This window comes from Prosopis cineraria, unplaced genomic scaffold (assembly GCF_029017545.1).
Source record: "Prosopis cineraria cultivar Desert tree isolate PC_DT_omini unplaced genomic scaffold, ASM2901754v1 PC7, whole genome shotgun sequence".
NCBI lineage: Eukaryota > Viridiplantae > Streptophyta > Magnoliopsida > Fabales > Fabaceae > Prosopis > Prosopis cineraria.
In genome coordinates this window covers 36388799-36402761 of record NW_026555338.1, presented here as the reverse complement: position 1 = coordinate 36402761, position 13963 = coordinate 36388799, and the positions used below count along the sequence as shown (strand labels likewise).

General features: G+C 35.3%; 2 protein-coding genes across 3 annotated transcripts; both read left to right on the top strand.

Annotated features, from left to right (window-relative positions):
- Window positions 1–1636: 1636 nt before the first annotated feature.
- Window positions 1637–4739, top strand: LOC129315180 (uncharacterized). 2 transcript variants are annotated; one of them, XM_054958746.1, is made up of 4 exons: window positions 1637–1940; window positions 2325–2581; window positions 2947–3398; window positions 4211–4431. In XM_054958746.1, exons 1-4 carry the CDS (start codon window positions 1834–1836, stop codon window positions 4280–4282), a joined length of 888 nt encoding a protein of 295 aa, XP_054814721.1. In that variant the 5' UTR covers window positions 1637–1833; the 3' UTR covers window positions 4283–4431. The 2 variants fall into 2 exon arrangements, with proteins under 2 accessions (XP_054814721.1, XP_054814719.1); XM_054958744.1 differs by having other exon boundaries at window positions 1642–1940; window positions 4240–4739.
- A 1720-nt stretch (window positions 4740–6459) lies between these two features.
- LOC129315035 (uncharacterized) lies at window positions 6460–8221 on the top strand. Its single transcript, XM_054958541.1, has 4 exons — window positions 6460–6618; window positions 6914–7170; window positions 7252–7697; window positions 7788–8221. The coding sequence occupies exons 1-4, from the start codon at window positions 6524–6526 to the stop codon at window positions 8046–8048; spliced, it is 1059 nt and encodes a 352-aa protein (XP_054814516.1). The 5' UTR covers window positions 6460–6523; the 3' UTR covers window positions 8049–8221.
- The last annotated feature ends 5742 nt before the right edge of the window (window positions 8222–13963 follow it).

Genomic DNA, 13963 nt, shown 5'->3' with positions numbered 1-13963 from the left:
CAATTTGAGATTCTGAGTAATTTAATTTAATATTATAATTTTCATAAACTGACCATCTAAATATATTCTAGACAAAGATAGATTTAATATTAAATTTTTCAATAATTTTTTATTTTATTAAATTTTTAATATTTTTTATTTTAATAAATATAAAATTAAAATAAAAATAAAAATTTTAAACCTAGACCTTATAGATAAAAATTTAATATTGAATTTGGATTGTCCAGAATACATTTAAATAGTTAATTTATAAAAATTATAACATTAAATTGAACTATCTAAATTAAATCAATACTGTCCAGATTGATGATAAATATATTTATAAAAAAATTATAAATTTTATTTTTATAAAATATAAAATATAAAATTAAAATTAAAATTAAAAATATTTGAATTATTTAAATTTTAATCTGAATGATTTAAATCTTGCTGGACGATGAGTACCACGGAGGGCACCGAAACTGGTTCCAAAATAAATCAATCTGGATGGTAAAGATTTTGTTCGATGACGAGCACCACGGTGCTCTGAACCGGTTCCAAAGTAAACCAACCTTAAAAAAAGACTCAAGTCAGCAGGAGCATGTCCCATCGCTGGGCATTTATTTATTTATTTTTAAAATAAAACAGCACGTCCTATTCTTCTCCTCACTGTCAATGTGTCAGTTCGAACGCGGGCCATGTGAAAGGATTATTTTCCTCAACACCAGCATCGAATATTGACAAGCATGTCCTTCTCGCATGGAGCCAGGACTTGGTAAATTGCATGTATATATTTTTTATTTCATACAGAAATTTATTCGTCAAGATAAATATAATTATAAATTGAATTATATTTGCACAGCCTTTGTTGATTTTTTTTTGAACTTATTTATTCAATTTAGTACTATTTATAAGATATTTTGAGGGAACATTTTTCGTTTCTGTATAAGATACATGTGAAATATTCATTACAGATTTTTCATATTACATTTATTTAATATTAGTTATTTTTTCAGAGTTACACATTACGTATTTAAATAAAATAAAAATTATTTTTTTAAAATTTTTTCAAACAGAATTATTAAGTTATAAACTTTTCTGATGGTAATGTTTCAAGTGTCTTATAAAAAATCATAAACATTTTGTTCATAACTATGTTAGAAGTGCCTTTATCTTTATCCCGTCTGTCTAGTCTCTCCCCTGCCAAGTCCGATGAATAAGGAATTACTCCATCTATTGACATTTATATGATGTCATTATTTATTTATCAAATAATGACGACATCTCATAAAATAAAATAGTTTAAAATGAAATATTTATTGCATAATATTCAATTGTTGTTCACCTTACTGGTCTATTCATGCCTCCCAGACGGTAGAAAATAGAGAAAACACAATTATCATCCTTCTAATTTTATTGAATTTTATTTTTAATATTTTAATTCTGAAAACCCTAAAATTATAGGGAACTGAGTCATATATGTCACTCAATTTTTTTAAAATTATAAAAATTAAAAATACTTAAAAAATTATAATAATTAAAAATAAAAGCAGATAAAATTATAAGAACTGATGATTGTATTTTTTTCATTTGAAAAATTTAAAACGAACAAGGCCCGTTATTCTAGTTCTAGGCCCACAACAACTGGACACCTCGCAACTCATGTTCCTCCCTGCATTGCGCTTTCCGTTTGACCTTTTGGCGCCCTTGGTAATTGGATGTCCCCAGACTCCAGATGGCAATTCTTTAATTTTTTTTTTGGGTAATTGGAATAACTTCTCTGTGCTTCCCTCAATCCTGATTCCGTGACCAGAGAAATCATCATCGGAGAATCTCAGTCCTCCCGACATCAACATGGACAAGAAAGATGGAAAGAGAGTGGTGGTTGTCGGAGGTGGTGTTGCTGGATCCGTCGTAGCTAAATCTCTCCAGTTTAATGCTCATCTTAGCCTCATTGATCCGTATGCTTTCCTTTTACTTCTTTGTCACCTCTTCATTTCTTCTTTGCATCTACTAATAATCCTTCAATCCATAATCTTTTTACCCACAATTTCCCAACAGTGGAACTTTGATATGTTATTTTAGTATATTCTGGTTAACCTCATCCTCATAAATTTTTATGTTGACAGTCTTAATTACATTTTATGCCCGTTGAACATTTATTCGAGGGGCTTGTTTGGCTTTGAAACCCTTGTCCTATTCATTTGGTTTCATTGAATAGTCTAAGGGAATCTGGAGTGGGAGTTTATATCATTTCATATCCTACTCATGATTAACTGATGCATAAATCTTTTAATGGAGCGAATGTCATTTTCATTGATTTGGTTGAGTACATCTGAATTCAGGAAGGAATATTTTGAGATTCCATGGGCAAGCTTGAGGGCAATGGTTGAACCATCCTTTGCAGAGAGGTCTCTGATTAACCATAGAGATTACTTCACCAACGGCAACGTTGTCACCTCCAGTGCCACCGATATTGCAGAAACTGACGTATTGACCGCTGATGGCCATCGGATACCCTATGACTATCTTGTTATTGCCACAGGCCATAAAGATCCTGTTGCTAAAAGTAGGGCAGACAGGCTTGATCAATACTTATCAGGTAAATTTAAATTTAACTGGACTAGATGGAGAACAAAGAAATCTGTAAATTGAAACGTTAGCAAATGTGCAGGCAATAATCTGTTCCAACATGAACACTCGACAGCATTACACCGTTTTTGAGGAGAAAAGTATTGCCATTGAACCATGATACTGTTGTACAGCTATGGAAAGATATGTTAGAGCACAGCGCATTATCTGGGATAATTTTTTCTGACCGTTTTCTTGAGGCAGCCATATAGTGCATTGATAGTGTCGATTGTGGATTATGGCATTATGCTGTGTGAATGTTTAATATAATAGATTCTGCCATGTAATGCATTGACCTAACCAGAACACAAATCATAAAGCTTTTTATACTGGCAGAAAATCAGAAGATAAAATCTGCAAATTCCATCCTGATTATTGGAGGTGGTCCGACTGGTGTTGAACTAGCTGGAGAGATTGCTGTTGATTTTCCGGATAAAAAAGTTACTCTAGTGCACAGAGGATCCAGGCTGATGGAATTCATTGGGCCAAAAGCTGCTGATAAGACTCTAAAATGGTTTGAATCAAAGGGAGTTGAGGTGAAGCTAGAGCAAAACGTTGACTTGAATTCCATTGTAGATGGAAACAAGACATGTCAAACTTCACTTGGAGAGACCATTGAGGCAGATTGTCATTTTGTTTGCACAGCAAAGCCACTTGGTACAGCATGGCTTAAGGAAACGGTGTTGAAGAATGACTTGGATGCTTATGGAAGGATCAAGGTAGATGAAATTTTGAGAGTCAAGGGTCGGAAAAACATATTTGCTATTGGAGATATTACAAATATTCCAGTAAGTGCTTATCACTTCCTAGTTGTAATCTTGTAAGTGAAAAGTTTTCTATCTGAATTTCAGCACTGAAACTTTTGGGGATAAAATTAGCCACTAAATTTATTATGTTCGAAGATTTCCTCATATTATGTCCAAAATGTGTATTATAGGAAACCACTGTCATTTAAAAATTTAATTAGGAGAGGCCTGCTATTTAAGGCTATTTGGCTGACTTCTCATATGCCGAAACTTTTCAGTAGTCAGTAGTTGGTACGTTTTCAACAGTCACCTCTAAATTCTCAGTGTCAGAGTTATTCGTGTTTAGCACTGATTTCAGTTTTCAACCTGGCTCTCTGCTCTTGGTGTCCTTGCTCTTTCCTTCACGTTTTGTCATGTATACATTACAGCATGTTTGATGGTATGAACTAGGTTTGTAGATTGTCCTCTATTGCCAGTGATGAAAATATTTGAATACTGCTTACGAAACTCATGAACGCCGATCCTCCAATTCTATTTTGAGGCATTTGCACCATTGCATCATGGTCCCATCTTTTACCTGAGCAGTTGACTGGAGGCTTCACTGCCTGCCTGTATCTTTCATGGTTGGGTTTTAGGTCTTTGCTGTGCCTTAGCTGGGGGAGAAATAAGTGTCTAAAACCTGTGAGTCTAGAGACTCAAACATGTACATGCATAATCTCCTACCCATTTCTGTCATTGTAGTACTTGGACCGTCTATTGCATGAGTCTCAGATATGTTCCATATAAAAAAAAAATTGCTGTCTTTGATTTGAATCCGTGGCATTTTAAATGTCCTTGTAAGTCAACCTCAACAGAAATTCTATGATGGGAATCTGCACAACAGGAAATCAAACAAGGGTTTCTGGCACAAAAGCGGGCTGAAATAGTTGTAAATAACTTGAGGCTGTTGATGGAAGGAGGTAATGAAGATAAGATGAAAACTTACAAGCCACATTCAGCATTGGCAATCGTATCGCTTGGAAGGAAAGATGCGGTGGCACAGTTGCCATTCATGACAATCAGTGGAAGAGTTCCTGGCATGATAAAGTCTAGAGATTTGTTTGTTGGAAAAACAAGGAAGCGTTTGGGACTCGAACCTCATGTCACACAAACTTGAGTAAAATATAGGCAATGGTGATGGTGTATTAGTATATACAAATGATCCCACTCTCCTATCGCATGCTTATTGTGCATTACTTGTCCTTTTTTATCATGCTCTTTATTAAAGCAAAGGAATGCATTTGTTTCCATGATGGAACTATTTTGATGTTGATAAGTGGCTTACTGGCTTGTCTAGATTTAATTGTGAGTGAGAAGCGGTATGCAGGTTTTATTATTGGGTTATTGGAGCATTTTCTTTTTCTTTATTTTCCCCTTTTATTAAAATTGATTGTTAAACCCAGCCGGCTTATTCGTTCATGTTTGGGTGTTTGATATATTATACTCGGAGCCTCCCACCACCACCACCGTCATTAAACTCATTCAGCTACCCCTTGCCTAGCCAAACCGGTGAAAACTCATCTTAAAGTTCCGTAGTGGGATAATTGAGTCAAATATATATTATTTTTAATGTTGAAAAAAATGTTTACTGAAAACTGAAAATGAAGCGAGAGGTCATAGTTCAAAACATTCAATCTCTTTCTCAGGTATTTTTTTTTATTTTGATGTTTTTATTTCTAATAATTTCTCTTTTTTTAGACTAGAGTTTTATTCCTATCCTCTCAGGAATAAGGTTCTTTTTCTTTCCTTTTGTTTTTTTTATTGTGATCTTTTCTTTCTATAATTGTCTTTATATCAGAGAGAGAGAAGGGAAATGAAGCGGGAAATATTATATGCATATTCTCCTATATTTACGGGTAAATATGATATCAAGTGAATAACTAAACTATATAACGAGTGAAAATTAATATTAAAATGCAGGAGGATTCAATGATTTTGTTTCTTTTGGGGACGTGATGAACGAGTTTGATTTTCAATATATGTCCTCTATTTTCATAGTCTAATGTTTCGTTTATAAAAATAATAGATTTTTTGCCATTTAAATTGAATTACTTGGCTGTTAGAGGTTCAAAACTAAGTGACCTAAACTTTGAGCTGTGAGTTATTTCTTATTTCTACATTATTATTATTTATAAAAAATAATATAATATTTTCACCCAGACTTGAACGCATCTTGTGTAGACATGTTGGACCAAGAAACAGTGTAGTTGGGAGATTGCACACTGTAAATAATGTGACAGCTACAAATGTGAATGATGAAGTCCATGACAATGAAGGATGTTGCAGATGGCTTGTTCGTTCTTGAAGAATCTGGAACCCACCATCACGCACCTGTTACCCCTCCCTCGGGAATAACTCTCCGGCTCGTTTTATCAATTTTAAAACACAGGCTGAAGATATAATGAGTGTTCCTCTACGAAGGAAAATAAAAGTCAAGCTTTTTCCATTAGTCAAAGCACCGATGAAAGGGACGGATAATCTAAGCTATATTTAGACAAACTCCTTCACGCCAAGAAACTAATCATATAAACAAGACTGCAAAGGGAAAATGAGCATGATGACAAAATTACAGGATCCTTTAAACTAAAGGAAAGTAGAGAGAGGATTCCCGTTTATCAACATAATCAAAAACTTGGTTTGGGTCTTGGGTGGATTATTTCTCCTTTAAAATTCTTCAGCTGGCCGTCTTATTTGAATATCTTTTGGCCAGGGATTGTTGACCTGCGATATCAAGTAACGGCTGATGCAATGCTGACAGCTGGAGATTTGTCAATTTTCAGTTGTAAAGGAAGCATCCTCAGAACTACCTGGGATTAAAACCATGTCGCGATTTTTTTATTTATTTATATGTTTCCACTTAAATAATATAAACGGAGAAGTAGCAAGCTAATGTAGGCTGTAAAGCGGGAAGGATGCACTAATATACAAATGATGCCATCTTGACTGTTTGTTCAAATTCTACGCCCACAATTTGCCGTTTATATATTCTTAATTTTGTAAAACGCGATTACTTCTTTGGACACGCAATGATGCAAGCACATTGTACTCTATTAATGCTGCCTCATTTCCTTCTGTGAGCAAAACATCAGCAAAGCCAAATTCAGCTAAACAAAACACAGCATCAACAAATGGAGAAGAAAGTTGTCATCGTCGGAGGTGGTTTTGCCGGTGCTGTCCTTGCTAAAACTCTTCAAAATCATGCCAACGTCACTCTTATTGATCCGTAAGCTCTCTCTGTTTTTTTTTAATCCATTGCACAGTGATAATCTCCCCGTCTTTTGCTAGTTCACCCTGTTGTCAAGTTTTTCTTCGCGGAACCTTACTTCGATTAAACCCTCCTCTACTTTTAGTTTAATGTCATGCTCTTCAAGTTTTTATGAAACTTCTTTGTTCCCAACTTATCAACATTCAAACTTGATGTTCAAGTAGTCTGCTTTTCGAGTTATTTGATGTTCTTTAATGAAGAGCGTTCCCCTGCATGGACATGGAACTTTCTGATTGAGTGATATTGATCCCAGGAAGGAATATTTTGAGATTCCATGGGCGGCTTTGAGGGCCCTGGTCGATCCATCTTTTCCAGAGAGGATAGTGATCAACCATAGAGATTACTTCAAGAAAGGCAACCTTGTTACATCCGGTGCCGTCAATATAACAGAAACTGAAGTCCTCACTGAAGATGGTTCTCAGATTCACTATGACTTTCTTGTTATTGCCACTGGCCATAAAGAACCTCTTCCAAAAACTAGGACTGAAAGACTCGACAATTATAAAGCGGGTAATCTCTTAGCCTTTACTCATAGAATCTATACCTTCGAGTGAATAAATATTTACTTGCAAGGGATCTTTCCAATGGCAGAACATGAAAAGATAAAATCAGCAAGTTCAATTCTGATAGTCGGAGGGGGACCTACTGGTGTTGAACTTGCTGCGGAGATTGCTGTTGATTTCCCCGAGAAGAAGGTCACTCTAGTGCACAGAGGAACAAGGTTGCTGGAATTCGTTGGGCCTAAGGCTTCCGGGAAAGCCTTGAAGTGGTTGAAGTCAAAGAAAGTTGAAGTGAAGCTAGAGCAATCAGTCAATTTGGAGTCGGTTTCTAATAGTGCATACCAAACATCCGGTGGAGAAACTATCGAAGCAGATGTTCATTTTCTTTGCACAGGGCAACCACTTGGCTCAGCATGGCTCAGAGAAACTATGTTAAGGGGTCACTTGGATGCTGGGGGAAGGATCCAGGTTGATCAGAATTTACGGGTCAAGGGCCGAAGCAACATTTTTGCAATAGGAGATATTACAGATGTTCTGGTAATTAAGTGTAATTAAGTAATGATTTAGTAGCTTTCTTTAAGAGCCAAAGGTCAGTCCTTTTGACTGACAGAAATCTATGTGGCGCAGGAACTAAAACAAGGGGTGAATGCAGGAGAGCATGCTCAAGTGGTCGCAAAGAATTTAAGGGCATTGACAGGGGAAGGAAAAGAAAAAAAACTAGGAGAATATAAGGCACGGCCTGCTATAGCATTTGTTTCACTTGGAAGGAAACAGGCGCTTGCACATTTCCCTTTCATAACATTGCTTGGGAGATTCCCGGGCCTCATCAAGTCTGGTGATTTGTTTGTGGGGAAAACAAGAAAGGATTTGGGGTTGGAACCTAAATAGGTTGATATTTGTGAGTGGTGTGTTGTGTACAGATTTGCTTAAACTCTTTGCTCAATGTCATGTCCCCAGGTCGATTATTTCGTTCACTCTCAGTTTGTCTTCAACAAAAAAAGAAACGCTGTCTATAATGTTTCTTTTAAGATTTTGAATATTACAAGTGCTGTTAATTAAGATGAGATTGTTTGCACGAGTCAGAAGATGCATCTCTCTGGTACCATTAAATCAGTGGAGCTTTATTTGTTCGATGTCCCTGTAGTTGATTATATAGTGATTTAAGTTGCATCAACATGGAATACAAAAGCAGAGGAGTGAGGACTAAGGCCTCGTTCGAAATAAGTCTAGGAGTAGCGAGAACCGCCTTATCATCAGATAGAATGACAGCGATAGAACTTGGGGGCAACTGATAAATCATGCACCCCAAGTGGCAGCCTATGGAGGGCGATTTGCCAGATGGTCCGCGGCATTGTTGGCCTCCCTGAATACGTGAGTTGCGATCACTTGCTAGTTATATTGGAGGAGCCTTCAGATACTTCTGATTAGCTGCATATGTGGGCTGGATTGGGGTGAAAAATCAGTGATTAACTAAATTGCTTCCAGTGAATTGGATTCAATTATCACCAATCTAAAGCCTTTAGACTAAGCTAGCTTCAAACCATCAAGAATTCTCCAGAGTTCTGCAAATTCCTCCCAACCAAGTGCTGTCAGAATTCCTGGGCAACGGACTAGGCCCTGTAATGCCGTGATCTAGCCTTCTAGACCCGTCACAACTAATTTTAGGAGGTTTAGTCCAGGAGACAAACTCCTCAGAAGTATAGGTAGCATGGCGAATACTCTATAGGTTGAGGCTAGCCTTCCTTACGTCATCAGACAGGTCCCTGATATGCCACATGGTTCTATCCACACTGGAATCCTCATTCGCAAAAATACATGAGTTACGTTTTTCCCATAACTTCTGATGGCTATACCAAATGTGATTTTCCAGTGGTAGTCTTGACACCTAAGGTTGCTGATCAACCAGGATTTTAGACATCTTGAGCATCCTTCTCAATTTACAAGAGACCCCTTTATTCATCCTTACCGAAGCACTCTTATGACACTCTCATCCTCATCCTTTACTATTTGTTGACCTTCTCACCTTTTAGTCTCATGGTTTGCTTGTTAGAAATGTTAGGGTCAAAATTTTAAATTCTTCATTGCTAAGAAGTGAGAGGGTAGATTAATGCTAGAATGCAACTCTTCTTAATTGATCCTCAGGGAGACACTTAGCAGTAAGAACCACAGTTCTAAGGCAAGTAACTGCACGTAGAATATAGACTAACTAGATCTTACTCCCAGTGCGGTGCACGAGCAGTTCGTGTTTTTGAAGGTAAATGGATGTGTGATGCTATGGCATTGAGTAATGTATTAGCATACTCGTAAAATCAATTTACAAATGAGAAAAGAATTTTTTTTTGTATTGATGATGAGATTGTATTGAGAATCTTTAATTTAAAATAAATTAACATGGGAGTCGATAAATAATCAAGACAGCATGAAAAGGAACAATTTCATCAGTTGAACTCGACACAAAAAAAGTATAATTATTATTTAGATCTCATAGGAGCTTTTAGAAAACAATGATGAGGTTGTTATTTTTACTTTTCAATGTAGAATATGGTAAAGCTTATTATAAAAATTAGTGTAGAGGTGCATTTTTGTTGTTGAATTATTTTCGAGAAGCACCTAATATCATAAACAATTTTACTCTTAAAGTAATTAAAATGAAGTATTTTTATCCTTGTCAATAAATTTCCTAATGGTCAACATAATAGTTTCAGCTAGCATTTTCTAACGATTAATGTTAAAAATTTGATTACAAGAGCAAAAATACTTTATTTCTAGCCAATAATTTAAGGTGTAAAGTGTTTTTTAGAGAACATTTGAAGTGCAAAAATGTATCTTTATCCCAAAAATTTTGGACACACTATCTGAAGTTTTAAAACTTGATAAATTTATAAGGATAAATGTATATTTTTTCTTTTAAAATATTCTCTAAAAAATATCTAATATTTTAAAGTATTTGTTATAATTTTTTTCCTTAAAATAATTAAATAGGAGTATTGTTTATCCCAACATTTAATACAAAGATGTTGATAGTTAGTATAAGGTGATAGAAGATAGTTTTTTTAAAAAAATTTACCTATAATCTAACCCTTTTTTTATAGGAAATGAAGACGAGCACACAAGGATTTGACAAGAGAGAAGATAGTTTGACTATTTATGGTTTGCCACCAGGATCTGACTTATCAATCTAGAAATAACGAGAATTGTAAAAACCCAATAGCAACCTATGAATATAGATCCAGAAAAAACAATCTAGAAATACAAATTTGTTTAAAAAATTAAAGTAGCAACCCGGATCTGTATCCATGGCATAACGAGAAAACGATAAACAACAGACAGAAATGGAGGACCCAAATCTTAAAGAAATTGATAACCAATTACATGAATTGAAGACCCAAATCGTCATTCGAAGGAGCATCGTCATCCGTTGTGGGTTTCATTTTGGGGGTGCATTACTGTCCATTGTTCGAAGGAGCATTGTCATCCATTGTCCGTCGTGGGTTCAAAATAGCATTGCCGTCAGTTATCATCATTCAAAGGAGAAAATGGTCATGAGGAACGATTTCAAACAGTGATTTGAAAACTGTCATCCTCGCCAGAGTCATTGCCGTCTAACGCCACCGTTACCGGAATCATTGCCCAATCAGATCGCCTTCTCGTTCCAGATCGCGTTCTTGTTCCAGATCCGTCTTGCTCGTCCCCAGTTGCCTGGCCAATCTTCTCCACCTCCATCGTCTGTTAGATCTCCAGATCACCTCCATAGCGCAAAACTCGACAACCCAAATTTGGGTTTAGAGTTTAGAGAGAAATCAAAGGTGGCGTAGGTCGCTGGAGAGAGAGAATCGAGCAAAACTCCTTTTCTACCCTTTTTCTTCCAGTCAAGAAGTCAGCTCACTTCCACCTGAATTAGATGTGGCATTTTCGAAGTCCTAGCCAACATTTCTTAACGTTCAAGGTAGAAAATGCTCCTATTAATTGTTTTAAGAACGAAAATATTATAACAAATTCTTTAAGATATTAGGTGCTTTTCAAAAAATATTCAGAGAAAAAAATGCACCTTCACGCAACTTATTGAAAATCGATCATCAAAGAATTACTCTTGCTCTCGTTGTTGAGCTAATAGGGGTAATTGATTTTTTTTTTTTTAAATAAACTCTTACAATGGTCTGAGTGTTTAGGATAATACTTTCCATATTACAAAAAGAGTCGAGCAATGGATGTTTTAATAATGATTTTAGTCATAGACATTGACAATACAAGTTCCTTATAATTTCAGTCAACTAGCATGAAGAAGACGTTCAAATTTTAGAAATCTTGTAAACTGGTTGACGGTAAAGTATAATGAAGTTGCAAATAATACCTTCCATACTACAAGTTAACTAAGCCAAGGGTAAATTAGTAATAATTTAACTTTAGATATGTGTAATACAAGTTATACACAGTTACAATCAACTCACATGAAGATAAAGTTTAAAAGATAGGATTTTAGTTTTTTGATTAATGGTAAATCAAGTCATCATATGCGTTCCCTCAGATAGGATTTTAGGAAAGTACAATGGAGTTGCAATTGATAGAGTCCACAGTAACATATGGGTTGAGCTACAATTGAAGGATATCCTAATAATGAATTGACAGTAGAAATTTATAATACAAGTTATGCATAGTTACATTTAATGGATGTGAAAATAACAATATAAATCAAGAGATTCACTAAATTGATTAACGGTAAATTAATTTAAAGAAATATGCTTGCTTTTCTCTCAAAATAATTCATATCCATGCAATGGAAGAGCACTTCAAGGCCTATAGGTTTGATTCAATCAAGATGATTGCTTTCAAAAACTGCTTTCTGACAAATGTGATTTGTAATTGTAATCTTGTGCAATTTACGTAGGCTTTGACACTTCATCTATATTCCTCACAAGCATACCATGTGTTCTCATTTTTAGTGTTAATTTGTGACAACAAAGTTTTGCTTTAATGTTACAAGCCAAATCACTCTTGATATAAATTAAGATTGCCAAATGTGAATGACTAAGCAATAGTTTTGCTACAATATCACTTGACACAAGGATTAAAACAATATCACCTCAAGTGCAAATGACAAAAGTCAATGCATTTCAAAGAAAAGTTTTTCTTGGTCGATCATATCCATTCAATTAGCAAAAGCCTCCTGTTAATGAGACTAGAGTTAGTATTGAATTAGAGATAATCTTGCACCTGCACTCATTGGTCAATGAAGTGATTAGTTTGTTAGCTTCTTCTTGCAATGCATCTTGGTCAACATTAAATTCTTGTAAGATGTTTAGTTGCTAAGAATCTCTGGATTCAATAGCACCCCACACCCTCTTGAAAGAGGAAGGTTGTGAATTTCATATCTTAAATAGAGTAGGACTAGCCCAGCCCTTTGAAAGGTGAGGGCTTAAAAAGATTAGCACCGGTAAAGCCAGTTACATCTTAAGGGTTTATTTTCGCCATCCCGACTCTAACTCTCAGGACCTTTGCCTTATTTTTTTCATTATTTTAATAAAATTAAAAAATATATATTTAAAACCACAAAAAAATTGTTACACATAACATTAAGTTTTAAAAAATAAATTTAAGATAATTCATACAACAACAAAATTAAATTTAATAAAAAAATAGCAAAATCACATTTTAATCCTTATAACAATTAAACTTTGCTAGCATCATTGTCATCAATATCAATATAATTTAATCTTTCTCCTTAGATTGAAGCTTGAAGGATCAATTGAAGGAAGAAAGAATGAGAACACACTTGACAATCAAATGAAATGATGCTAGGGCTTAAGAGCGTTGACCTTTTTTATTTTAGGGCTCAAAAGGGCAATTTATTATTTTACATACCAAAGCAACAACCTAACCCTAAATTTTTTTGAACTTAAAAGGGCCAGCCTAAAAGGCTCAGTCCTCATTGACGGCTCTAACCCCATATGGTTTTAGTGCAGGTGAGTTGTGTTATTGTTTCCTTTAGGGAAAGGGTCACCCTTCTCTACAGGGGAAGGGGTAGGTGTATGGATGTGTGTCAGGGTGTGTACATTTGATACATTTAAAAAAAAAAAACAAAAAAAGGTTGCCAACATCAAAATAAAAGTGTGAAGTAGGTCTTGGCAAAGTTGCAAGGTCATCTAGCCCGCTTGCCATTTGCTTGGAGGAGGATATTTATACGTGCAGTATCTTGTTTCTCATTTTGCAGAAAACAAATTTTATTCTAGGAGTAAAGATCAATCATCTTTTTCCTTGAATGGCCGCAAAAACTGGGTCTTCAACTTTGATAACCGGTGACCCAGCGAGTGTAACAACTGGGGCAATCCTGCGTATTGGATTCGTGAAAGACAAATAAATAAATCCTTTGCAAAAAAATCACAAAAAAAGAAAAGTTTCAGCTCTAAAACATTTCCAACTACAAAGTCATGTTCATGCTTTTGGTTAGACACTAACCATTCCAGAAAAAAATTTAATTTAACCAGTCATCCTGCAAATTCCTTTCTGGTACACAATTCGTGAGTCTCCACGAGGTCATCTTCAATTATCTATACAAATAAATAAAAACCAGAAAACTCATGCTAAGAAGTCAAGACCTTTCAAAAGATATCATATAGTCTCACAGCCAAAAAAGCAAGTAGACGTAAACTGCAAGTCTGATATTCCAGGTAGGAAGCAAAAATTCATGGAAATCGTATCTTTATGACAAATCGAAAGTGGTAAAGTACTTTGGAATCTAACATATTCATGGGATATGTAAGTGCAAGCTAAAAATAGTTGAAGACTCCGGACAAAACAACCAGGCA